This window comes from Haliaeetus albicilla, chromosome W (genome assembly GCF_947461875.1).
Source record: "Haliaeetus albicilla chromosome W, bHalAlb1.1, whole genome shotgun sequence".
Classification (NCBI taxonomy): Eukaryota; Metazoa; Chordata; class Aves; order Accipitriformes; family Accipitridae; genus Haliaeetus; species Haliaeetus albicilla.
This window is the reverse complement of record NC_091515.1, coordinates 35,917,780-35,944,467: the sequence shown is the minus strand read 5'-3', so window position 1 is coordinate 35,944,467 and position 26,688 is coordinate 35,917,780. Positions and strand designations below refer to the sequence as shown.

Here is a 26,688-nt window from a genome sequence, read left to right as displayed (position 1 = left end):
CAAGAAGCCGAGGGCAGGGCGGTGGCCCTAGGAACGCAGTCCACAGGCGCGAGCGAGGGGTGTCTGTCCTGGCCTCTCCTCAAAGGTCTCAGCCCCCCGCGGGGCGCCACAGCACCCACCGCCCGCGGCTCCCCCCCCGGAAGCTAATCGCATCCTCCCTCCTAGCTGGGGAACGGGAGCAGCAGTGCCTCTTCCCTCACTTACTAGCCGCCAGTCACAGAGCGTCACCAAGGGACGGTGAGGGCCCAGATTGGTTGACGGGGAGAAGTGAGTCTGGCGTTGATTCGTTGGCTCTGTTCATGTGATGCTGGTGGGGTTGTGACTCCTGTCGTGGCGGAGGGTCTCGGTTTGTCAGGTAGGTAGGTAGGTAGGTCCTGTGTATGGTGCGGTGCATGTGATGGTGACTACATCCCAGGAGTGCCGTCGCTGGCGTGGGATGTGACTACACTCCGCAGTGTCTTGCTCACCCGCGAGGGAGCTGGGGCATGGGAGGCGGCGGCATGTAGGCCCCGCGAGCTGATTTACCTGCAGGCCGGGCGCACTCGATACAGCTCGCGCTTTCTTCTGAGGGTGTGGCGGTGCCGGGAGTAGTCGGGAGTGCTTCTTGCCTGGCGGCGGCTCCGCCTTGGCGTAGCTGGTAGCGTGGTGGGTCGAGTGGGCCCCCGGGCATGTGAGGCCCGGGCTCGGCAGCATCCTCGGGGATGAAGGGAGAGAAAGGGCCAAGTCAGTTCGGTTCCTGCTGTGCCTGGCCTCAGAGCTGCAGCTCCCTTACTTTGCTCCTGGTGTACCAAGGCACACTGGCTGGGCTATAAATGCTGCGGGGGGGGGGATAAAAGGGGGAGGGGAGTGCCCCAGTCACCACTTGTAGCTTTATGATGCGTGGCTCCCCTCAAATAAATGGGGAAATAAGGCCCTGTTTTTCCTCTAGCAATTCTGTACAGCTTAGAGACTTTCTTAACTTCGAATATAGATTTGGAGGCTGTCTAGATAGCTGACACAGTAACACCAAAAAGTCCCTTTCTTATTCATGTGCCTTTTTTGAATCTGCTATAAGTAAACATGTTGTTTTCTATTCATGGGTTTGGTATTTAAGAATACCAAATGCTGACATGTTGGTATATGAGGGCACAAGATATAGAAAGGCATTAAAGATACCTTTTTGTGTTGGAATATGTTTCTGTTTTGTTTAAACTTATGTAAACATACAGACTTGGAAGTGACTCATCCCACATGAACATCTGTGTGTGGGTGTTTTTTTTAATTTTGATACAAGTTAGACTTTTCTGACTTTCTAAATGCAGTGAGAAAAAATATCTTCCAAATACTTGACATAAATTTTCTCCACTTTGTAACAAACCTACACAAAGTGACTTGGATATTCTGCTATATCTTAATGTAGTTTCTTTTAACAAGTTGCAATGTAAGAAAAACCTGGGCAACATCTGAAACTTTTTGATTTAAGGTCAAAAGAAATTACTGGATATTATTTTAAGTTAATTATTGCACACATTAAGTTATATATAATAAAGGTATATTGTCTAGAAAAGAAATGACTGATATGTTTTGCTATACGTGTGTTAGCCTTTGGAAGACTCAAGAAGGTGGAAAGTTCATACTTCTAAACAGCTCACAGTCAAAGCAAATGGTAATTAATGCCATAGGTTGAGTTACCATAATGATTATTGTTGGTGAGATGTGTATGTTGTGCATTTCTCCTTTTATAAATTCCTTTTTAATGTGTTTGTAGCAGGTTATCAGTACTGTTAAAAGTTTAGAGTAAACCTTTGTGGAATGTTAACCCCAAAAGAGCTGAGCTTTCAAAGATATTTCTTTGAAGGAAAAGATTGTCTTATATGCAAGGTTACTTTTAAACTGAGCAAAGGCATTATTAATTATCACCAAGATCCTTCCCTGCTTTCCTACAACTATAACTTCTTGTCACAACTGAATCTTTCAAAAGAAGGTGGTTCTTTAGTTGATATTTGGATTCTCAATGTATAAAGTGATCGGCTGCCACTTATCGATGTTATTTTGAGCTATCAGCAGGGTGAAGGAAGGTATGTTGCTTTCTCTGCCTGATGCCTGAAGGCAGAGAAAGCTGGCAGCAAGCCTGGAGTTGCTGCATACAAGGATGGATTAGCTGCATGAGGTCATCCCTTCACAGGGAGGAGTCTTTTTCTGTGTGTGGGAAGTGGGTCTAGGAAAAGGAAGGGGAATTCTTTTGCGGGGGGGGGGGAGGGAGGAGGGAAGGATCGGCAGCAGCAAGAGAAGAGAGTTTATGCTCATTCCAGCAGAAAGTAAACTGCTATGTGCTTTTATCTTAAGAGAAAAGACTTTCCACTTAATACTGTCTTAATTATAGTGTTGATTTATTTTGATTTATTTACATTATAAAAATGGTTTTAGAAAACTTAAGAAGGGAGGATTATTATGCAGGAGGGACATGGGAATTGTTGAGTATTCACCATTTTGTTAAGGAATAGAAAGATCTAAAATACTGTGTATGTGAATATGCTGCAAGTTTCTGCTCTCTAACATTTGCATTAGATCACTGCAGCATTTCTGCAGAAAGATTTATTTTGGAAACTTTTGTTAATAGTGAAGCAATGGAATTCTTAGCTTTGTTTCCAGGGTTCAAGAAAAGATAGTTAACTTTAGACTGTCATGGTTTAACTCCAGCCAGCAGCTAAGCACCACGCAGCTGCTCACTCACTCCCCCCCACCCAGTGGGATGGGGGAGAGAATCAGAAAAAAAAAAATAAAAAGAGTAAAACTTGTGAGTTGAGATAAAGACAGTTTAATAGGACAGAAGGGAAGAAAATAATAATGATAATAACAACAACAATAAAATGACAATAACAATAATAAAAGGATTGGAATATACAAAACAAGTGATGCACAAAGCAATTGCTCACCACTTGCTGACCGATGCCCAGTTAGTTCTGGAGCAGTGATCCCCCCAGGCCAACTCCCCCCAGTTTATATACTAGGCATTGATGTCACATGGTATGGAATAATATCCCTTTGGCCAGTTTGGGTCAGCTGCCCTGGCTGTGTCCCCTCCCAACTTCTTGTGCCCCTCCAGCCTTCTTGCTGGCTGGGCTTGAGAAGCTGAAAAATCCTTGACTATAGTCTAAACACTACTTAGCAACAACTGAAAACATCAGTGTGTTATCAACATTCTTCTCATACTGAATCCAAAACATAACACTATACCAGCTACTAGAAAAAAAATTAACTCTGTCCCAGCCAGGACACTATTTTTAAGAGCTTCATGTGTGTGTGATGGTATGTGGTGTATAGAAATTTTGGAAGTAGTTTTTAGAAATCAGCAAGGGTGCTTCTAAAATGTCTCTTTTTTTTTTTTTTTTCTTTTAATCGACTTAATGTGATGGGAAATTTGGATTCTTGTCATCTCATCATAAAATCATATTTGCGGGTATGACTTCAAAATTTTTTCATATTATTGTTTTGGAAGTTATTTATGGTAACATGAGGAGCTGAAATGTTAAGAAATTAAGTTTAAGCATCAAAATAAATGTCTGTAATTAAGATCTAATGAAAAATCAATTACCTTTCAAGTAGGGACAACCTGTGAAAAGTTTGTGATTTGTTTAGCATTATGTAAGAGCTCTTCATCAGAAGCAGAAATACAATTCAGAATAGTATTAAACTGCATTAATCATGAGTCCTTTTTTCCCCCTGAAATTGCCTGTTGAGAAAATGGGAGACATTGATAAACAATTTGCTTAAAACTTGAATGTCTTTAGGTGTTATTGGTAACATGCCTTTCACTTTCATGAGTCTGTCTGAACCTGAAAAGGGGGAAGAAAGTGTTCCTGTCCAGTGGTGGTCTGGTGTTTTTACATGGTTTGTATTTGTGATAGGAGGACTGGAGCCAAATTTACTATAATGTTTTCCTCCTGTAATTTTTTGCTGGTGTGGGCTTTCTCTTACGTAATTGAATCTTGGTCTTTGGAACTTCTCATAAGATTTTTTTGTATCTGCTATTAAAACTGTAGTGAATTATGTAATGCTTCTAGCCTGCTGCATTTTTTTATCCTTTTGTATTTGCTTGCATAGCTGCTGTTTCTTTACAGTGGCTGAATGTAAGCATCACTTAGTCTTTCCTATTATTGGTTATGAAGAGTGGAAATTTTGTATTTGTTTTAAGCAGCACTTAGTTTCTAGACTGTCACTAAGTAACCAGAAAGGAATACTAAATAATGTCTGCTTGAATATGAACTAAAATTATCCCATTGTAAGACTTTTTAAAAATGTTATAACCATACCATTATAAGTACTTTGTTTTAAATAATGGAGATCTGCAAAACAGTTCTCTTTTCTTTACCCTTACATAGTCTGGCTGTCTCTTTAAATTTTGTTTAATTTGTGTCTTTTTTTTTTAGAAGGGCATATGGCTAAACAAATATAGAATGCCTTGTCTAAAGATTTAATTTTAAACTGGTATGAGATTGTATGTGAATGCTTATGTTGGTCTGGATGTAGCTTATATAGATTAGCTTGTAATTACAAGCTATATGCAAAGCCTATTTTTCACACATACACACACGCGTACGTAAAAATATATTAAAAAAAAAAAATAGGCCAAAACCACAACAAAACCCACACAACTTCAAAGATCCAGTCTTCTTTCTCAGTTCACTTCACCTAGACTGTAGTCAGAGTTGCAGCTTGAATTTTGAGTGTTTTGAGAAATTTCAGTGTCTTGGTCAGTCACTTTCTCAGGTTGCTACTTGTTTCCTTACAGTCTGTTGAAAATACTGTTATTAAATTTGTCTTTCCCATATATTATCTTTTGTTCTCCCATGCTTCTCCTTTCCTTATTAATGGGCTTCCTTTTTGTTTTATCAAGTGTAAATTTCACAAATAAATTAATTTATCTATTTTCCTGATATAATGCACTTTCATAAGAAAAGAAATTCTAAGAACTTTAAAAAAAAAAGAAAAAAGAATTATCTTTGGTTGCATGTGTATAGACAATTATTTCTTCTCTCAAAATTGTGTGTGTGAAGTCATAGGATAATACTACTTGTAGTAATTGAGAAATCTTTGCTCTTTCTATTTGTTTCAAATCTCTTTTCTCTCTTTGTTTTTTTTTTTTAAATATCTTCTGGTAATAATATGAAAATCCAAAGTAACTTATCCAATTTTATTTTTTGTGATGTATTTTACAATACATGCTGAAATAAAATAAAAAACATGTATTTGGTCTGTTTTACTTTCACAGAGTTCCTAGAAAACAAAAGTATATTTTAGAAAGTGGAAGTCAGAAGAAGTAGCTGCAGGTATAAAGAGAAGTATACTGAAGATAATTTCTTGGGGAAAATTTTTCAAGGTATATAAGCTACCTTTTGCAGGAAAACCTTCCTGAAAATAAGGTGATTATTTTTTATTGGGTAGACTGATATTTCAGACCAGTTTTGAAATGATCAAGCTAGCTTTAGATTACCACTGTGGATGTCTATTAATAGCGGTAGCTCTATGGAAACGTTGTCAGTGAAGGCTAATTTATATTGCATACAATTAGCCTCCAATGCATGTATAGATTAATATTCTGAATGTGTGATTAATGTAAACAAATGATAGGTAAAGCATGCATTTTATGTTTCATGGTCTTTTTTGTATATTCCAGGATTAGATCCTATACTAAGAGAAATTTCAGTTATTTAATATTCTAATTTTTATTTGAGGTGTGGATGGAGGTGTAAGAATGATTTCCTTGCGTTAATGGAATATGATTATTATAAGCCTCATATTCAGAAATTGAGATGGACTGTACAGTAAATTGATCACCTGTTGTAAAGTGGTCTTTAAATCATTACTAAAGCCTTGAATTTGAGCATTTGTTTCTCCTGAATCCAAGTCGTCTTCTGTTTTTGCAGTATCCTTAATGTTTAGAGTAGGGCTGCAAAATATGTGCCATGCTAAGCAATTTGGAGCCCATGTAGCATGGGAATTGATAGCAGATCAAGAGTAAGTATGAGCCTCTTGGCATACAATTCCTGTTCCATATGCCGCATTCTTGAAGGTCCACGTATATGCTGTGCTTCCCTGTTCTGAATTTAACTGGAGGCCAGGCTTGCTTCTGGTTTGTGGTTTATCAGTTGCCTATCTTGGCCTGGAAAGTTCTAAATATGTGGGCTGTCATTCACATTATAAACCACAAGTTTTAACTGGTGCTTATGGTTCCATCATTATTTTAAGATTAACAGTCACATTCCCAGATATATTTCATGGCAATATATAATAAAATTCCTGAGCCAGAAGTTATTACAAGGGTAGGAGAGTATTCTGGGAAAGTATTGCTATATACATGCTTTTTTTCTTCCCTACTCTGCCAATGATCAAAAGCAAATGAGATGCAGGATACAGGACTGTGGACTGCATGGACCTTTGATCTGACCCAGTATGGCCATTATCATGTGTCAGGGATAGATTGCAATCTTTAGGTGTAGATTGGATGTGAAAAGTACTGTTTTCAGAGCTGTTGCTGGAATCCAGGAAGACTACTAATGCTGGAATATTGGCTCTATTTGCTGAAGGCAGTGTTGCAGTATCGAAGATTTATGTGGCTGTCATTGAAGTTTTTTCATTGACATACTGACAAAATTTATCATTGCTTAGTTTGGAATCTTACTGCATCGCTGTTCTTGGTGGTGATGATTGAGACAAGTCACAAACCATGTTTGGTAACTATACTGAAATTCAGAACTGTTCAAGGAATTCACAATATATTATTAAATGTACATTGAGAATTTACTTCTCGTCATTTATTAGTATGTTATTTTGGGAGTGATTCTAAAAAAAAAATTGACTCTGGGACATATTTTAACTGTTAATACTTACCAAATATTGATTGGCTAATTTGCATAACCAGTAATTTTTATAGTGAGATATAGATCTCATCTTAAAATAAAGATTAAACTAGTTGAAACTCATTTGTTCTATTTAGTGCCACTGGAATTTTATTACCTTTACAAAACATGCTAGACTTCAATTTCAGATTTCACATGTCAAATTATGCAAGCATTGTTCATGTGTGGAAAAAGAGATAAAGCTCATGGGTATCTGCCAGAAGTAGGAAAGATCCCTTCACAGTAAGGGTAAGCAATTTTTGAAGGTCTTTCTGTATTAATTTGTCATTTTGTGTGTTCATTGTCATCAGTTCTTGATCTAGCTACTTTAAAGCATGATGTCATCTCTACTTTTTTTTTTCCTTTAAGATAAAATATTATTCTGCCTCTTTTTTTTGAGGAAGATTTTATTTGTAATATCTTTCACACTTTCTTTTTGTATTTTCTGCACTGGAGTAGAAAGTATCTTTGTGTCTCAAACTTCCCATATTTTGTACTGGTTCCATAGTAAATCTTTTCTGCATTTAGATTTTACTTTGGACTTCTCAATTTTACCACTAGTCTGCGGTTGTAAAATCTGTCTGGGAATCTGTCCTGCATGTTCAGTGCTAGTGTTATAATGTTGCGTGGGGAAGCAAAAAATGGGACTACTAATATTTCTTCCCTAATCCAGTAACTGAATGTGGGGAAGCACAAGAATGAACAAGCCACAAATAACAGCCAGGCTTGTTCACTATACTGAAACAGCATATCCTGTTGCCATGGTTGGAAACAGAGCACTAGACTAAATAGCTGCCCTACTGGGTCAGACCATCAAGCCATCTGTGTACACCAAGCAGGGGAATATCAAACCTGAGAAAATACCTGTATGTATTGATGCCAGATATTGTTTCTTTGAATGCTGGCCTTTTGAAATGCACTTGTACTTTTTAAGAGTATTCTAACTACAGATTGCATAGACCATGTCTATTAATCTATTTGGTAATTCTTCTCACAGTTTTAGCTTCAAGTAAGTGACAGTGTGATCTATATTGGTTTCACTTGATTTCTATATATAATTAAAAGTATTGGTTTTTAGGCTATAGACAGTGAAGTGGGTTAGATCTTGATACTTGTTTGCCACATCTTTGCCTCTGCAATATTGGAGCATTTGAAATTAGATGAATTTGGCTACTGTGGTAAAAGACAATAAAAAATGTTTCTATAAATACATTAACAACAAGAGAGCTAGGGAGAATCTCCATCCTTTATTGGATGTGGGGGGAAACAGTGAAAAAGAATGAGGAAAAGACTGAGGTATTTAATGCTGCCTTTGCCTCAGTCATTAATAGTAAGACCAATTGCTCTCAGGGTTCCAAGCCTGCTGAGCTGGAAGACAGAGAGCAGAATGAAGCCCCTGTAATCCAAGGGGAAATGGTTAGCAACCAGCTACACCTCTTGGACACACACAAGTCTATGGGGCCGGATGGGATCCACCCAAGGGTACTGAGGGAGCTGGTGGAAGTGCTCACCAAGCCACTTTCAATCATTTATCAGCAGTCCTGGCTAACCAGGGAGGTCCCAGTGGACTGGAGATTAGCAAATGTGACGCCCATCTACAAGAAGGGTCGGAAGGAAGATCCAGGGAACTACAGGCCTGTCAGTCTGACCTCGGTGCCAGGGAAGGTTATGGAGCAGCTCATCTTGAGTGCCATCACACAGCACATACAGGACACCCAGATGATCAGGCCCAGTCAGCATGGGTTTATGAAAGGCAGGTCTTGCTTGACTAACCTGATCTCCTTCTATGACAAGGTGACCTGCCTAGTGGATGAGGGAAAGGCTGTGGATATTGTTTACCTGGACTTCAGTAAAACCTTTGACTTCCTGCAGCATTCTTCTGGAGAAACTGTCTGCTCATGGCTTGGACGGGCATACTCTTTGCTGGGTAAAAAACTGGCTGAATGGCCAGGCCCAAAGAGTTGTGGTGAACGGAGTTAAATCCAGTTGGCAGCCAGTCAAAAGTGGTGTTCCCCAGGGCTCAGTATTGCGGCCAGTTCTGTTTAATATCTTTATCAATGATCTGGATGAGGGGATCGAGTGCACCCTCAGTAAGTTTGCAGACGACACCAAGTTGGGAGGGAGGGTTGATCTGCTTGAGGGAAGGAAGGCTCTACAGAGGGATCTGGACAGGCTGGATAGATGGGCCAAGGCCAATTGTATGAGTTTCAACAAGGCTAAGTGCCAGGTCCTGCGCTTTGGTCACAACAATCCCATACAATGCTAGAGGCTTGGGGAAGAGTGGCTGGAAAGCTGCCTGGCAGAAAATGACCTGGGGATGCTGGTCAACAGCTGGCTGAATATGAGCCAGCAGTGTGCCCAGGTGGCCAAGAAGGCCAATGGCATCCTAGCCTGTATTAGAAATAGTGTGGCCAGCAGGAGCAGGGAAGTGATTGTTCCCCTGTACTCGGCACTGGTGAGGCTGCACCTCGAGTACTGTGTTAAGTTTTGGGCCCCTCATTACAAGAAAGATATTGCTCTTCTTTGGACATGCTCCAGCACCTCAATGAAGCTAGTGAAGGGTCTAGAGAACAAGTCTTATGAGGAGCAGCTGAGGGATTTGGGGCTGTTTAGTCTAGAGAAAAGGAGGCTGAGGGGAGACCTTGTCGCTCTCAACAACTACCTGAAAGGAGGTTGTAACGAGGTGGGTGTTGGTCTCTTTTCCCAAGTAACAAGTGATAGCATGAGAGGAAACGGCCTCAAGTTGTGCCAGGGGAGGTTTAGACTGGATATTAGGAAAAATTTCTTCACCGAAAGGGTTCTCAAGCATTGGAATGGGCTGCCCAGGGAAGTGGTTGAGTCACCATCCCTGGAGGTATTTAAACACATGTAGACATGGCACTTGGGGACATGGTTTAGTGGTGGAATTGGCAGTGTTAGGCTTATGGTTGGACTCGATGATCTTAAGGGTCTTTTCCAACCTAAATGATTCTATGATTTTAATTTTTGTATTGAACATTGCCTTAATTTACACAGTACTAAGGCTGTGTCCTGGTTTCAGCTGGGATAGAGTTGATTGTCTTCCTAGTAGATGGTACAGTGCTATGTTTTGAGTTCAGTATGAGAAGAATGTTGATAACGCTGATGTTTTCAGTTGTTGCTCAGTAGTGTTTAGTCTAAAGTCAAGGATTTTTCAGCTTCTCATGCCCAGCCAGCAAGAAGGCTGGAGGGGCACAAGAAGTTGGGAGGGGACACAGCCAGGGCAGCTGACACAAACTGGCCAAAGGGGTATTCCATACCATGTGATGTCACATCTAGTATATAAACTGGGGGGAGTGGGGGTGGGGGAGGGGGGATCACTGCTCGGGGACTAACTGGGCGTTGGTCAGCGGGTGGTGAGCAATTGCATTGTGCATCACTTGTATATTCCAATCCTTTTATTATTTCTATTGTAATTTTATTAGTGTTATCATTATTAGTTTCTTCTTTTCTGTTCTATTAATCTGTTCTTATCTCAACCCACGAGTTTTACTTCTTTTCCCGATTTTCTCCACCATCCCACTGGGTGGGGGGAAGTGAGTGAGCGGCTGCGTGGTGCTTAGTTGCTGAACTGGTGTTAAACCATGACAGTCCATTTTGGCACCTAATGTGGGGCACGAAGGGTTGAGATAATGACAAACCTGACCAGAGCTTGTTAAAACAAATTTGTTACAAGCATTCATTATATTGGTCTAATAGTCGTTGGTCACTATGTTTATTTATGTGTTCTTAGAACTGTTGCTCTCATTTTTAAAGTTGTGTTATGTATCGCCTCACTTGCTGTATGTAGTCCCTTTTCTGCTGCTTACCATCCGTGGGAGGTGGATTAAGGTTTTCGCTTTGATGTATTGTGTAATACTGGCTTACGGTATGATAAATTTATCGGTTGTGGTACTAATCCGGTATTTGTACTCAGCATTGTCATCACCTCTATACTTCAGGAGCCATCTGTGGGAAACTATTAACAATTACACCATTCACCTTTCCTCCTGTCGTGGTTTCAACCCAGCCGTTAACAAAGCACCACGCAGCCGCTCACTCACTCCTCCCCGCCCCCTCCCGTGGGATGGGGAGGAGAATCAGAAAGGAGAAAAGAAAAAAAAAACAGAACCTCATGGGTTGAGATAAGGACAATTTACTGGGACAACACAAAAAGAAAAGTTACAACAACAACAATGGTACTAATAAAAGAATATACAAAATGAGTGATGCACAGTGCAACTGCTCACCACCCAGAACCCAATGGTCCGCCACTTCCCCCGCTGAATGCTCCCCCCCAGCCCGCTCCCCATATATATGCTGAGCATGATGTCACATGGTATGGAATAGCTCCTTGGCTAGTTCAGGTCAGCTGTCCTGGCTGTGCCCCCTCCCAGCTTTCTGTGAAAATTAACTCTATCCCAGCTGAACCCAGGACACCTCCTCGGAAAGCCAATCTATGGGTGGGGTACCTTTCTTCCCCTCTCCTTTCTCCTTCAATCCAGTTACAATGGCGTTTGAGAATTTTAAAAAATTTAAATACCCTTGGGATGTTGAGACCAGCACGGTCCTAGCCCTACTGCTAGGAACAGGCATGCTCCTGAATGCGGTTCAGCTCTTGTTTAAGGTTAAACAACTATTTAAGAAGATCACCCAGAGATCTCCCCCGAGGCTGAATAATTATGAGTGGCAGGGTGTGTGGGGTAGTATGGGCAAGTACCTAGAACAGTGGGCACCTCCAATGTTTTGGAAATTCACCCCTGAACAAGTGCAGGATCCAGAAGAACTAGTAAAATATTTGGAAAAGGTATGCTGTCACCCCGGCAGCTCCAGAGAGATACAAATCACTGCAACGTGCTGGGGCCTGGCCCATGCCTATCGAGCCCTGTTCAACACCACTCAGTACCCTCAAGGGGAAGAGAAGGTCTCTGGATCTAACAACAAGACGACAGGTACTGCGGCCACACAAACCCCAGCAACAGGCACTGTGGCCCCTCCGACCCCGGCGACAGATGCTGCAGTTACCCAAAACTCAGCGAGCAGTAATGCAACTGAACCAGTGGACCAACCTGCACCATTATCAGTTGCCCCCATACAGAAGAAGAAACATACAAAAAAATCGGTTCACTTAGCGAAGGAGGAAGATGATCCAGGGTCATCACAGGAACAGGAAGAAGAGGCAGAACCAGAGGTAATATCCCGGTCCCTATCCTTGAGTGAATTGCAGGATATGCGAAAAGATATCGGCCACTGTATAGGTGAGCATTTTATCACCTGGCTCCTCCGATGCTGGGACAATGGGGCTAATAGCCTGGAATTAGAAGGTAGGGAAGCCAAGCAGCTGGGATCGCTTGCCAGGGAAGGTGGCATTGACAAGGCAATTGGAAAAGGGACACAAGCCATCAGCCTCTGGGGATGACTCCTGTCAAGTGTGAAGGAAAGGTACCCCTTTAAGGAAGATGTTATATGTCAATCAAGCAAGTGGACCGCCATGGAAAGAGGTATTCAATATCTGAGGGAATTAGCCGTGCTAGAGACGATTCATCATGACCCGGACAACCCACAATTGCCCAGAGATCCAGACGAAGTCCAATGCACACGACCCATGTGGCTGAAGTTTGTACGGAGTGTACCATCGTCCTATTGCCAACTCACTGGCGATAATGACCTGGAAAGACGAAGAGGCGCGGACGGTGGATGAAATGGCTTGCCAACTCCATCAATATGAAGAAAATCTCTCCTCCTCCCTACAAGCCTGCATTGCGGCTGTGGAGAAGCTGTCCGAGGATTTCCAGAAACTCAAAGAGGATATGTCCTACTCCACACGTGTAAGGACCAATGTCTCAGCTATTAGGAGTGAGCGTTCTTCTGCCCAAGAGAGAGAATATAGAAGGTACACACCGTGAGGTGCCCTGTGGTTTTACCTATGTGATCACGGAGAGGACATGAGGAAATGGGACGGAAAACCTACCTTGGTCCTAAATGCACAGGTACATGAGTTGTGAGGAGAAACCACCACAAAAGGTGATTCTACCAGGAAAAATGCCGCTCCAGTTTCCAAACAGAGTAGAAGGGCTGATTTTATTTCCGATCTTCTTGAAGGGAATTCTGAGCCAATTTTACGAGAAGTGAATACTGAAAACTCTGACCAGAATTAGAGGGGCCCTGCCTCCAGCCAGGTGGAGGAAAGGGATAACCGGGTCTATTGGACTGTGTGGATTTGATGGCCTGGCATGTTAGACCCACAGGAGTATAAGGCTCTAGTAGACACTGGTGCGCAATGTACCTTAATGCCATCAAGTTATAAAGGGGCAGAACCCATCTGTATTTCTGGTGTGACAGGGGGATCCTGTATTGGAGGCTAAAGTAAGCCTAACTGGAAATGAATGGCAGAAACACCCCATTGTGACTGGTCTGGAGGCCCCATGCATCCTGGGCATAGACTATCTCAGGAGGGGGTACTTCAAGCACCCAAAGGGATATTGATGGGCCTTTGGTATAGCTGCCTTGGAGACGGAGGGCACTGAACAGCTGTCTACCCTGCCTGGTCTCTCTCAAGACCCTTCGGTTGTGGGGTTGCTGAGGGTTGAAGAACAACAGGTGCCAAATGCTACCACGACGGTGCACCGGTGGCAATATCGCACCAACCGAGACTCCCTGATTCCCATCCACAAGTTGATTCATTGACTGGAGATCCAAGGAGTGATCAGCAAAACTTGCTCACCCTTTAACAGTCCCATAAGGCCAGTGCGGAAGTCTAATGGGGAGTTGAGACTAACAGTTGACTATCGCGGCCTGAATGAAGTTACGCTGCTGCTGAGTGCTGCTGTTCCAGATATGCTAGAACTTCAATACGAACTGGAATCAAAGGCAGCCAAGTGGTATGCCACAATTGACATTGCTAATGCGTTTTTCTCAATCCCTCTGGCAGCAGAGTGCTGTCCACAATTCCCTTTCACTTGGAGGGGCATCCAGTACACTTGGAATCAATTGCCCCAGGGGTGGAAACACAGCCCCACCATTTGCCATGGACGGATCCAGACTGCACTGGAAAAAGGTGAAGCTCTGGAACACCTGCAGTACATTGATGACATCATTGTATGGGGCAACACAGCAGAAGCCTTTGAGAAAGGGAAGAAAATAATCCAAATCCTTTTGAAGGCTGGTTTTGCCATAAAAAAAAGTAAGGTCAAGGGACCTGCACAGGAGATCCAGTTTTTGGGAATAAAATGGCAAGATGGACGTCGTCAGATCCCCATGGATGTGATCAACAAAATAGCAGCTATGTCTCCCCCGACTAATAAAAAGGACACACAGGCTTTCTTAGGTGTTGTGGGCTTTTGAAGAATGCATATTCCAAATTGCAGTCTAATCGTGAGCCCTCTCTATCAAGTGACCTGGAAGAAGAATGATTTTAAATGGGGCCCTGAGCAACAACAAGCCTTTGAATAAATTAAATGGGAGATTGTTCATGCAGTAGCCCTTGGACCAGTCTGGACAGGACAGGATGTTAAAAATGTGCTCTATACTGCAGCCAGGGAGAATGGTCCTATGTGGAGCCTCTGACAGAAAGCACCAGTGGAGACCCTAGGTCAACCGCTACGGTTTTGGAGTTGAGGATTGGAGGCTTGCTATACTCCAACTGAAAAAGAGATATTGGCAGCGTATGAAGGAGTTCGAGCCGCCTCAGAAGTGGTTGGTACTGAGACACAGCTCCTCTTAGCACCTCGACTGCCAGTGCTGGGCTGGATGTTCAAAGGGAGGGTCTCCTCTACACATCACGCGACTGATGCCACATGGAGTAAGTGGATTGCACTGATCACACAACAGGCTCGCATAGGAAACCCCAGTCGCCCAGGAATTGTGGAAGTGATCACGGACTGGCCAGAAGGCAAAGATTTTGGAATGTCGCCAGAGGAGGAGGTGGCACGTGCTGAAGAGGCCCCACTGTATAATAAACTGTCAGAAAATGAGAGGCAATATGCCCTGTTCACTGACGGATCCTGTCGCATTGTGGGAAAGCATCGGAGGTGGAAGGCTGCTGTATGGAGTCCTACACGACAAGTCACAGAAACTGCTGAAGGAGAAGGTGAATCGAGTCAGTTTGCAGAGGTGAAAGCCATCTAGCTAGTGTTAGACATTGCTGAAAGAGAGAAGTGGCCAGTGCTCTATCTCTATACTGACTCCTGGATGGTGGCAAATGCCCTGTGGGGATGGTTACAGCAATGGAAGCAGAGCAACTGGCAGCGCAGAGGTAAACCCATTTGGGCTGCCGCACTGTGGCAAGATATTGCGTCCCGGCTAGAGAATCTGGTTATAAAAGTATGTCATGTAGATGCTCATGTACCCAAGGGTCAGGCCACTGAAGAACATCAAAACAACCAGCAGGTGGATCAGGCTGCCAAGATTGAAGTGGCTCAGGTGGACCTGGACTGGCAACATAAGGGTGAGCTATTTATGGCTCAGTGGGCCCATGATACCTCAGGCTATCAGGGAAGAGATGCACCATATAGATGGGCTCGTGATCGAGGGGTGGACTTGACCATGGACACTATCGCGCAGGTTATCTATGGATATGAAACATGTGCTGCAATTAAGCAAGCCAAGCAGTTAAAGCCCCTGTGGTATGGAGGGCGATGGCTGAAATATAAATATGGGGAAGCCTGGCAGATTGACTATATCACACTCCCACAAACTCGCCAAGGCAAGTGCCATGTGCTTACAATGGTGGAAACAACCACCGGATGGCTGGAAACATATTCTGTGCCCCATGCCACTGCCCAGAACACTATCTTGGGCCTTGAAAAGCAGGTCTTGTGGTGACATGGCACCCCAGAAAGAATTGAGTCAGACAACGGGACTAATTTCTGAAACAACCTCATAGACACCTGGGCCAAAGAGCATGGCATTGAGTGGGTGTATCATATCCCCTATCATGCACCAGCCTCTGGGAAAATTGAGCGATACAATGGACTGTTAAAGACTACATTGAGAGCTATGGGGGGTGGAACCTTCAAACATTGGGATACACATTTAGCAAAAGCCACCTGGTTAGTCAACACCAGAGGATCTGCCAATCGGAGTGGCCCTGCCCAATCAGAACTTTTACATACTGTAGAAGGGGATAAACTCCCTGTAGTGCACATAAAAAATATGTTAGTGAAGACAGTCTGGGTTACTCCTGCCTCAGGCAAAGGTAAACCCATTCGTGGGATTGCGTTTGCTCAGGGACCTGGGTGCACTTGGTAGGTGATGCAATAAGATGGGTGTCCTGGGTTCAGCTGGGATAGAGTTAATTTTCACTGGAACCTGGGAGGGGGCACAGCCAGGTCAGCTGACCTGAAGTAGCCAAGGAGCTAGTTGGCTTCTTGCTGGCTGGGCTTGAGAAGTTGAAAAATCCTTCTCTTAGTCTAAACACTACTTGGCAACAACTGAAAACATCAGTGTGTTATCAACTTTTTTATACTGAACCCAAAACATAGCAGTATACCAGGTACTAGAAAGACAATTAACTCTTTCGGAGCCAAAACCAGGACAGCTATTTCTGTTGTGATGAATGGAATGATTTAAAACAAATATCAGAGTCCAGTACGTATTCATTTTTTGTCAATGTATCCAGACATCTAATAGTGTAATCTGAAAACAGTCTAATTGTTACTTAATGAAGGGAGACTTAGGAGGCTGAAGTGAGATATTATTTGATCTTTTGTTCTATTGATTCACTGTGAGTCAGTAAAAGCTGAATGAAATATATGCTGAGAAGAGTTTCTCCCTCCCTTGTCCTCCTGTCCTTTAGTAAAAGATGGAAGTCAGCACTTTACTAGTAGCACAGGGCCAGAATTTATCCTGAGATTCAGTTTCATTCTTTTCCAATTCTGAAATCTAAGAAAGTAGCTTATAACTCTGAAGTGTGGTAGGAGATAAATGAGCTTAGTCACAAAAGTAGATATAAATCTAAAGCATGTCAAAAATCACAAATGAAGCACCAGTCATTTTAATAAGTGTCTTAATATTTTTTCTTTTGTTCATCTCACTAAATTTTTTTGCAAGACCATTCCTAAAGTTTACCTGTAAAAATATTAGCATTAATACAGCTAATGACAGAGACCATCCTTTATAAATAGAGTCAATATAAATTTAGTGTTGCTCTTTGACAGAGCTCTTAACTATCAGTAAGAATTCCGAATATATGATGCTTTTGAAGTTAAGAGCATATGAAAGCTTGTGACAGCAAGATCTAAGGTTACTCCGATAACCTTCATTTGTCTCTATTGCGTACATGCATAATAACACAATGCTATTTTTATTGTCGTTATAGGATCATGGTTTCTTTAGTTACATACCATACCTTGTGTTCTGAGAATAAATATGTAGTGAATGAGGCTTATTTCGGTAACTTTTTGGAAGAGTTAACTGAGGCAGGAAACTGCAGCAAGAGAAGGAATGGTTTTGGGAGTAAGGCTACTCTGGAGATAAAGTAATTATGCTGCTATTATCATGATGTATCGTATTGGAAAAATCATATACATGAAAATTTGCTTATGTGATGACTGTTCTTCATTATCTGATAGCTTTCAAGTTGTAGATTTTGATTTGCAGAAATTCTGTGTGGTAACTGAAGCCAATTACATCTTTGTTCTAGATTAATATATTAAAAATGCTGGGCACTCTGAAAAGTCTGTCTTTAAGCCTTGCAAATTAGGTATCTAGTATTAGCTGGTACAATGTTGACATGAATTTCTACGTTGTAGTTATCTGCATAAAATAAGAGTATTAGTCCTGCTTCACCTCTTGGATTGTTAGGAAGATAAATCTATTAATGTTTGTAAAGCACTCAGCTAATTTAAGTGTGAATGAAAAGCCTATGAAGAAATTAATACTTCTGTGTTCAAAAGAACTAAGGCTTGTCTGGAGTGCAGGAATTGGTGAAAAAGCAATGCACAGGGTATGTCTGTACTGCAGTCTAGAGCTGTAATTGTAGTTTATCTGACCAAGTTTGAAGCCAATTAATATGGGGATAAGTTTTAGATGGATACACAGAAAATGGGGTTCAGCCCACAGGACAAAACCTATGTAAGTCTTTGGAAATTGCTCGTATATGTGGACTCAACTCTTCTGTGATGTGGCTGCATGTGTATTGGTATCAGAAGCAGGTGTTTCAAAGCTAGCTCAGACATGTCTTTAACCTGCAGTTGTGCTGTAGGATTTCGTAAAGTAATATTCAGTATTTATTATCTGATTATCAAATGATGTCTATTTTCTGCAGTGAGATGGATCTGCTTTAGGGGGAAATGGTATGAAATTAAGGACTCTGTTATGATGTGTGTATCTCAGAGGGGATCAATGTAAGGTTGCACGGGGAACTTGATTTGAAATATCTTCTAACTTTTGGGAGGTTGAATTTGAAACTGTTACCACAGTATTTAGGAACAAACTGCCTAGTCATCTTCCATTTATCCATTTCTCAGAGATGCAGTGTTCTTAGGACTTAACACTGGAATCAAATATTTTGAGTCACTAGGACTAGTCACTTAAGAGTTAGGGAGTTGGCCCCAGCCAACAACTAAGCACCCATCAGCTGCTCACTCACTTTCCCTGCAGTGAGATGGGGAAAGAATTGGAAGAGCAAAAGCAAGAAAAACTTGTGGGTTGAGATAAATACAGCTTAATAAGTGAAGGGGAGGGGGGGAACAAGTGATGCAAACACAATCACTCACCACCTCCCAAAAGCAGACTGATGTCTGGCCAGTTTCTCAGCAACAGCTACCGTGGAAAAACTACCCTGTTTCCCTGTTTTTATTGCTGAACGTGACGTTGTATGGCATGGAATATAACCCTTTGGTCAGTTTGGGTCGGCTACCCCAGCCGTGTCCCCTCCCAACTTCTTGCCCATCCCCAGCCTACTCGCTGACAGGGCAGTGTGAGAAACAGAGAAGGCCTTGACACTGTAGAAGCAGTGTTCAGCAATAGCTAAAACATCATTGTGTTATCAACACTGTTTTGGTCACAAATCCAAAACATAGCACCATACAGGCTGCTATGAAGAAAACTAACTCTATCCTAGCCAGACCTAGTACAGGTAGGTACTATTATACTACTATATTTTACAGACAGGAAACTGGAGGCTACAAACTGAGATTAAGCTGACAGTTCAAAGTAACATGGAGGACCTGAGATCTCTTCAAGTCATAGGTTGGTGTTTGAAATTGTTTTGACCTTCCTTTCAGTTGGTTTCCAAGTGGTATATACAAGGTAATGCTTAATCTTATGATTATGTTATTTCAGAGTTTAGACATTAATAGTTGCTCTTTGTAACACAAGTTTTTCTTTCAATATGTTTCTCATGAATCTTATTCCACTTTCAGATGTGGTGAAGAATCTATCTTGTCAGCTGTGTGGTATAGAGTGCCTTAAAAAATGGGGTTTGGAAGCGACCTGAAGTATTCTCATGATGCTTTATTAAAACTGCAAGACAGGGAACTACAACTGCTGGAAACAGTGAAGAAATTTATGGTTATGCGTGTAAAAAGTGATAAGGAGTATGCTTCCACTTTACAAAATCTTTGTAATCAAATAGATAAAGAGAGTACTTGTCAACTGGATTATATCAGCAATGTGTCCAAGGTAAGAAAATCCTTAGAAATCAACAGGGTTGGGTTTTTTCATTAGTTTGGGATTTTTGTCTGTTTTTTTGTAAGTAATGAAGTCTAGCGGGTTTTTTTAATTTTATTTTCCAGTGACCTACTAAAATGTGTCACAATAAATATTATTCTCCTGGCTGCTTGTGAAGTGACTCTGTCTTATATTCTGTCTACTTTATTTAGAGGAAAATGGGAAAGATAGTATATGGAATGATAACTGGCTCAGCTCAAAATAGTGTTTATGTTTGATTCCTATTCATTCAGCCTCTTGAGAATTACTGTTGCCAAAGTGTTTAAAATAAGCTCCTTTTAGTCCCTCAGTGGAATATGCAAAAGTCAAGCTCCAGTTTTGCTTTAAGAACAACAAACTAAACCAGGATCCTGAATATTGAACTTCAGTATTTTAGGTTCCTGGGTTGTCTGCTATTTTGTTTAGCATACTCTGTGTTCAAAACATTATAGTAAGCTTTTCTTATAAAACAGTTAAATAAGAACTATTGTATTTGTTATAGAATTTGTGACAGAAATAGAAAAATGCCAAGAAACCAAGGCAAAGCCTAGCATTCTAACTGTTATTCACACCATAGTATATTTTTGTGAAAACAAAGCATTCAGGATGTTTCTCATAATTGTAGATATGTTTAAACATAATTTCATACCCAATTTAAAATAACTGTCTTGACTTTTTATAAAGGTAAGGCTGTCCTCCCCCTAAATTGTTAATTATCACATTTAGAGGAAGTACAATGAAGGTAAAGATGACTTAAACTTCCCTATTTCACTTGTTAGTAAGCTTCACTCCTGACTTGGATTCCTTCCTGACTAGAGAAAACAATTCTGTTTTAATGGCTTATTCAATTCTTGGCCCTTTTGCTGTAGCAGTGGTTACACAGTCACTTCAGTGTGGCATAAATACTGATTTCCTACTCTGCAGGAAAACATCTTTTTTGGTCAGGTTAAGTTTTAGACAAAGCAGTTCTTAGCTGCCTTATGGAGTTGCTGCTTGAATGCTGGCCTCTTAGGTATGAGCATGACATATAGTATATAATGCTCATAGGAGTAAGGAACATAACTGCTCCTCGTGCATCAATCTAGATTTATGCTGGATTAAAGTGGTGGTTTGTGTGATTTGAAAGCTACACTGGTATAGCTAGCCTGTTTCAGATGTCCCAAAAGTATAACCACATAGTGTCTAGCTTAAGTTCCATCCCTCCCCAGTAATTGTATTTTTAAATTGATGCTCTGCCTTTTTTCATATGTGGGTTTTAATGGTGTATTTTAGTATATTTGGAATGCTTTTCACCTAGTTATGTTTTTCATGCACAGTTTGTTATAGGTTTTATCATCTAAGCTGTGATGATTTTGGTAAACTGATTTAAACGTTTTCTGCTTAATGGCAGAAGTCAGATGTCTTCTTTGGGATCCATCATTATAAAATATATGGCATAGAAAACTCAGTTTCATATAGATTTATTGATGATATGATTCATAGTTCTTGCTACTGCTGCCCCAGTAGAATTGCTCTTATGTGCTAGCAAAACTGTCTTGCAGTTATTTTAGGCAGTGAAACTGAGAGTAACTTAATGCTAGAACAATAAAGGAGCATAGATATTAGAGTATTCAGCATTGCAATCTTTAAGCTTTGTGGCTAGCTCAGTCTAGCGCAACTTATGCGAGTAATATGGGCATCTTTTTTTGTGAGCAAATAATAATAAATAAAAAAAAAAAGCTGAAGATGTATCTTAAGCCATTTTCTCCTTGGGTTGCAGAGAGGCATCTGTGTCGTATTTTGAAAATTTGTTTTGGACATTGGCACCTAAGTTGTTCTTTCAGGAGTTATTTTAGCCCCCCTCCCCCCCATCTTCTGAGGAGGTACTGTGTTACTCAAACTGCACCCTTGATCTCTGTACATCTTTGCACAATAGCAAAAATATTCATATGCTACTGGCAAATCTTTTGTATGGGCTTGCCCTGAAATTTCACTGTCAACTTAGATTTTAAGGTTGTGTAGCAATACATTGTCTTACTGATTTTTGTCAATTAAAATGTCTGAATTATTGTTTTGATTACTGATATAATTCTAATTTACTTTTCTATTTCATGATACCTTTTCTTGAGAAGAGAGGTTTTATAGAACCAAAATCTGACCAAGTATTTTGTGGCGTAGGTCTAGTATCTTACATTTCCTAACATTTGAAAAACTCTACATATAGATTTGATTTTTGGTGTTATGTGACATCAAAAATAAATACCAAGATCTCTAATCTTTTATGCTTTTATTTTTTAAGTGTACAGAAAGAGTGAGTAATTGGAGATGGGTTTTTTGAAAATGTGTCCTATTTTTTTTAATGAAGAGGCAGTAAACTTGTTGGAAGGCACAGTGACAGCATCTACTAATGCCAGAAGATCAGTATTTTTAAGTGCTTTCCATAAGCTTTTTTTCTGTGTGTATGTCTAAAAAAACTCACCTGTTAAACTGAACAATGTTTTATTTTGTTGCTTTTGACAGATTGTGGTTTGTGGTTTTTTTGGTGTGGTTTTTTTTTCTTTTTTTTTTCCCCCAAAAGGTAATGCTTTGCCTTTTTTGATATCTGTTCCTTAGCTAGCTTTTTAAAATAGCTTTTGCTATTTAAAACTAATAAAATGTAATCATACAAAACACTGAAATCTTGTTTTAACCGGTATTTTCTCAGTGTGGAAAGAGAGATGTAAGGAATAGAGAATGTGCAGATGATTTTTTTTTTTTTTTAAATTAGAAAGACAATTTTTCACTACGTATATGACTTATTTAGGTTTATTTAGTGAATTGTAAGCTAAGTATTTCTTTAGAGTACCTGTTCTATTGAAAAATGCATTTGCTGGGATTTTCAGGGTTGGTTGAAACTATTTGTTTCATCAGTAATAAATCAGTCGAAGAGAAAATGCAGAACTCTTACAGTTCTACCTTTAGGAGCTCTCTCATGAGTCTTGTGGTTATAGAAGAGTTCATTCTTGTAATAAAGATGCTTAATGTTGTTTTTATCATACACAACTTTTAAATATGTCTTCTGATGTCATTTGGAAAGTGTTCTACAGTGAAAGGATTAAACAGTTTTCAGATAAAGCCAGGAAGCTTTAGGCCCTGACCTTTTTAGAACATTACTTTTTAAGCAGTCTGAGACAGCTCTGTGCCAGTCCATGGAATGTGTATGAGCTAAAAGAAATGTTAAATATAGTTTAATAAGTATACAGGGATTATCTGTTTTTCATTTTATTCTCTAAAATCCCATGTGACTTTTAGCATAGTCATGTAGAGATGGAAATATATGTGATGGGTTGACCTCAGTTGGCAGTGCCACAAAGCTGCTCACTTGCTCCCCCCACCCCCTGGGGATGGGGGAGAGAACAAGAAGAGCAAAGGCAAGAAAACTTATGGGTGGAAATAAAGATAGTTTAATAAGCAAAGGAAAGAGGAAGGGGGGGAGGCAGGCAAGTGATGCAAAGGCAATCACTCACCACCTCCCACAAGCAGACTGATGCCCAGCCAGTCTCTGAGCAACGATTACCTTCCCAAAAATCCCCCTCCCCCCAGTTTTTATTGCAGATCATGGTGTGGAATATCTCTCTTGGTCAATTTGGGTCAGCTGTTCTGGTTGTGTCCCCTCCCAACTTCTTGCATACGCCTGACCTACTTGCTGTGGGGGGACAAAGTGTGAAAGAGAGATGGCCTTGATGCTGTGCAAGCACTGTTCAGCAATAGCTAAAACATTGGTGTGTTATCAACACTGTTCTGGTCACAAATCTAAACCACAGCGCCATATGGGTTGCTATGAAGAAAGTTAACTTCATCCCAGCCACACCCAGTATAATACATGTTTATAATGAGATGTAAGAAACCCCCAAACCTACCAAACAAATACATTTTTGAAGGTTTGATGATATAAGGTTAATTTGTATCTTTAGCAAGAACAAGATTTTAAAAACAGCATATCAGCTGCCTTCAAAAACTGGTAATTGTATTGCAAATAGCCATTCTGCAATTTCAAATGTAGCATAGCAGTCTGTTAGTGAATTACCTCTTAGGAATCCAATACTGTTCCCATCAACAAAGTGTAACAAGATTCTATAGGTTATGAAATAATTTCCTTTCATCTGAACTTTAATTTCAGGTCCCTATTTGTTGTACGTTGGAAATCTTTGTTCACGTTGCAGTTCATTCTTTATGCAAGGTTCAAGGCCACGGTATATTTTGCTGTCCTGAAAACTGACTGGCAGAATGGCCAAGGAAGTTATTAAAGTTAAGGGTACAGAAAGATGTTCAGTTACTGTGACAAATGAGTAATCTGTTAGCACCTTATGTTTTGTCACTGATGGACTGAACACTGATGATATCAATTAATATGGAACAGCTGATGAATAGTATCCTCTTAAACAATTACAATTCAAATGTATATTACTGTGAAATATTTAGATAAAGGCGGAAAAGTCAGCTTGAAGAGAGGAACTGTGATTAGGAAACGAGAACAAAGAACATGGGGACATGATTGTCAAAGGTGTTGAGGATGTAATCCAGAAAAGGCTGTACAGCTTTCATGGATGTTTAGAAGTACTAAAACACTGCTGAAATGTGACCATGCAATATTATGTTTTTGTGTCTGATACTTTTTTTTATGAATAAGTTCAAGGGATAGTTTTGCTGTAGCAGGAAGAACTTTTTTACAAGATCACAAGATTCAGGTAACTTAAAAAGAAAAATAAAATTACTAAATTGTTTTAAACAGTGATGCATTTTCCCCACAGTTCCTGTTTGTTATTTGTAAGCCAGAATAAGTAACTGCTTTTCTTCCTTTCTTGTGTGGTGTTTTTTTTTGTTTGTTTGTTTTTTTAATAGTCTTGGTTGCTCATGGTGCAGCAAACAGAACAGCTGAGTAAAATAATGAAGACACATGCAGAGGATCTTAATTCTGGGCCGTTGCATAGGCTTACAATGATGATCAAAGATAAGCAGCAAGTGAAGAAGAGTTATGTAGGTGTTCATCAACAAATTGAAGCAGAGATGTACAAGGTATTTTGACTATGTTTTATAGACTTATTATAGTTTTGTTTAGAAAGTTAAAGGTGAATTTATTTTTTTTTTAGTTGTTCTGTTTCTGTGCTATGGTACAAGTGATGATCTGTGATATGTAGACTGTGCCTAGTTTCAATTTTCAATATTTCCTCCACATTTTCTCTCCCCTGCTAGCTGACAAGGCAGAGATTGAAAATGTTCTTCTATATGAATTTATTTGGACAGATATGGTGGGTTGACCTCAGCCAGCAGCTAAGCACCATGCAGCCACTCACTCCCCCTGCCCCTAGTGGGATGGGAGAGAGAATAGGAAAAGCAAAAGCGGGAAAACTTGTGGGTCAAGATAAAGGCAGCTTAAATGGTGGTGGTGGTGGAGAAACAAACAAGTAATGCAAAGGTGATCATTCACTACCTCCCACAAGTAGACTGATGCCCAGCCAGTCTCTGAGCATTGGCTACCTCCCCCAAATACCTGTCCCTTCAGTTTTCATTGCTGAGCATCATGTTATATGGCATGTAATATCCCTCCGGTCAGTTGGGGTAGCTGTCCTGGTTGTGTTCCCTCCCAACTTCTTGCCCACCCCTAACCTACTCATTGGTGGGGCAGAGTAAGAAACAGAGAAGGCCTTGATGCTGTTCAAGCACTGTTCAGCAATAGCTAAAACACTGGTATGTTAACAGCACTTGTAGTCACATGGGGTATCAGGTGAGCAGAGGGGCAGTGCTGGTATTTGGGAAGACCTGTGAGTGTAGGGTGCCTCTGAGATGACTGTAGGAGTGTGTGTTTATGTTAGAGTGCTAAGCTGGACTAGCCAGTGAGTAGGAGACATGTAGAGTGGGTAGGAGGGCTCAGGATATAAGCCAGGATATTGGAGTGTGGTGGGTTGACCTTGGTCGCCCGCTCCTTCCTCCTCATGCACTTCCCCTGCTCTGGCATGAGGTCCCTCCCATGAGATACAGTCTGTCACTAATTGCTCCGATGTGGGTCCTTCCCTTCAAGTTCTTCAAGAACTGCTGCAGCATGGGCCCATACCATGGGGTACAGTCCTTAAGGAACAGAATGTTCCAGTGTGGGTCCCCCACTGTTACGGTCTGACAAATTATAGCCAATGTCTCAAACAGTTGTTAAAGAATTTTGTTGGAGAAGATGGCCTCTGTAAGAGCGCTGGAGTTGTGTGAACAGGAAAATGTGGCTGGAGGAGAAGGCCCCATGGAGGGTGGGACTGCACTTCTCCAAAGCCACAATTCCTTATCTTAAGCAACCATGAGAAGAAGCACAATGTATGTGCCTGGAGGAAAGGCCAGATAGCGGTCATGCCTGCAGGAAGAGAGAAGCAACTCCCCAATGACCACCCAAGCCCACCGACCCATTTCCAGAGAATCCCAGGAACATGAACTGCACATGTTGAGACCACCGACTCAATTTCTGGAACATGCCTGAGCTCACACTGCGCTTGCTCAACGATGGCAAAGGTTAGCTAGGTTGAATAAATGTTGATTGTTGTTTGTGTGAGAGACTAAAAGAGTTAATGTCTCAAACATTGTGGTGGGGCAAGTTCTGTTTAAAGACGAACTCTGCATAACAACAAACTCTGCACAGCAAGGAACCACAGGTGAAAAGCCCATCAGCACAGACAGCAGCAACAGGAGGGGGAGGGCCTGCTGGAGGGTGCCCAGCTCCCTGTTCTGATAAGCTGTTCTGATACAAAGATCAAACAATGGCCGCTTCTGCAGGGAAGAAGTTACTCCCCAAATGACCCCCAAGCCCAAAGGCTCACAAACTGTTCATTAGCCTAATGAGTTTGAGTGCCCACCCAAAGGAGGGGCAAGGATGATAAAAGGACACAAACTGAAGCCCTGGGTGCGCAAGCCCACCGGAACTGGACCCCTTGGCTGACTGGACCCCTCCGCTCACTGAACCAATGCTGGATCCAGGGCTGGTGAAATCTTTCTCTTTTCCTTTTTCTCTCTCTGTCTTCTTCTCTTTTTCCTTTTCCTTTTCCACAATCCCTACACCTCATCCCTGTAGACATAAAACTGTTGACCAAGTCTGAGACTAAGAGTGGATCCAGCTGCCCCTGGGCCCTTTTCTGAGGAGGAGTCTAGAAAGCAAGGGAGTCTGCTC

General features: G+C 41.2%; 1 protein-coding gene across 4 annotated transcripts in view; it reads left to right on the top strand.

Annotated features, from left to right (window-relative positions):
- Positions 1–251: 251 nt before the first annotated feature.
- The window catches only part of LOC138683425 (tyrosine-protein kinase Fer-like), a 219,998-nt gene continuing 193,561 nt past the window's right edge, over positions 252–26,688 (top strand). For 3 of the 4 annotated variants that reach the window (XR_011322956.1, XM_069775155.1, XM_069775157.1), the window contains exons 1-3: positions 252–355; positions 19,241–19,499; positions 24,387–24,560. Coding sequence is in view for 3 of the 4 variants with exons in the window: in XM_069775155.1 (XP_069631256.1) it covers positions 19,293–19,499; positions 24,387–24,560 (381 nt within the window). In the remaining variant the exon portion in view is untranslated. Of the gene's footprint in view, positions 360–18,989; positions 19,068–19,240; positions 19,500–24,386; positions 24,561–26,688 lie in introns of all 4 variants that reach the window. The other variant, XM_069775156.1, reaches the window with a different exon arrangement.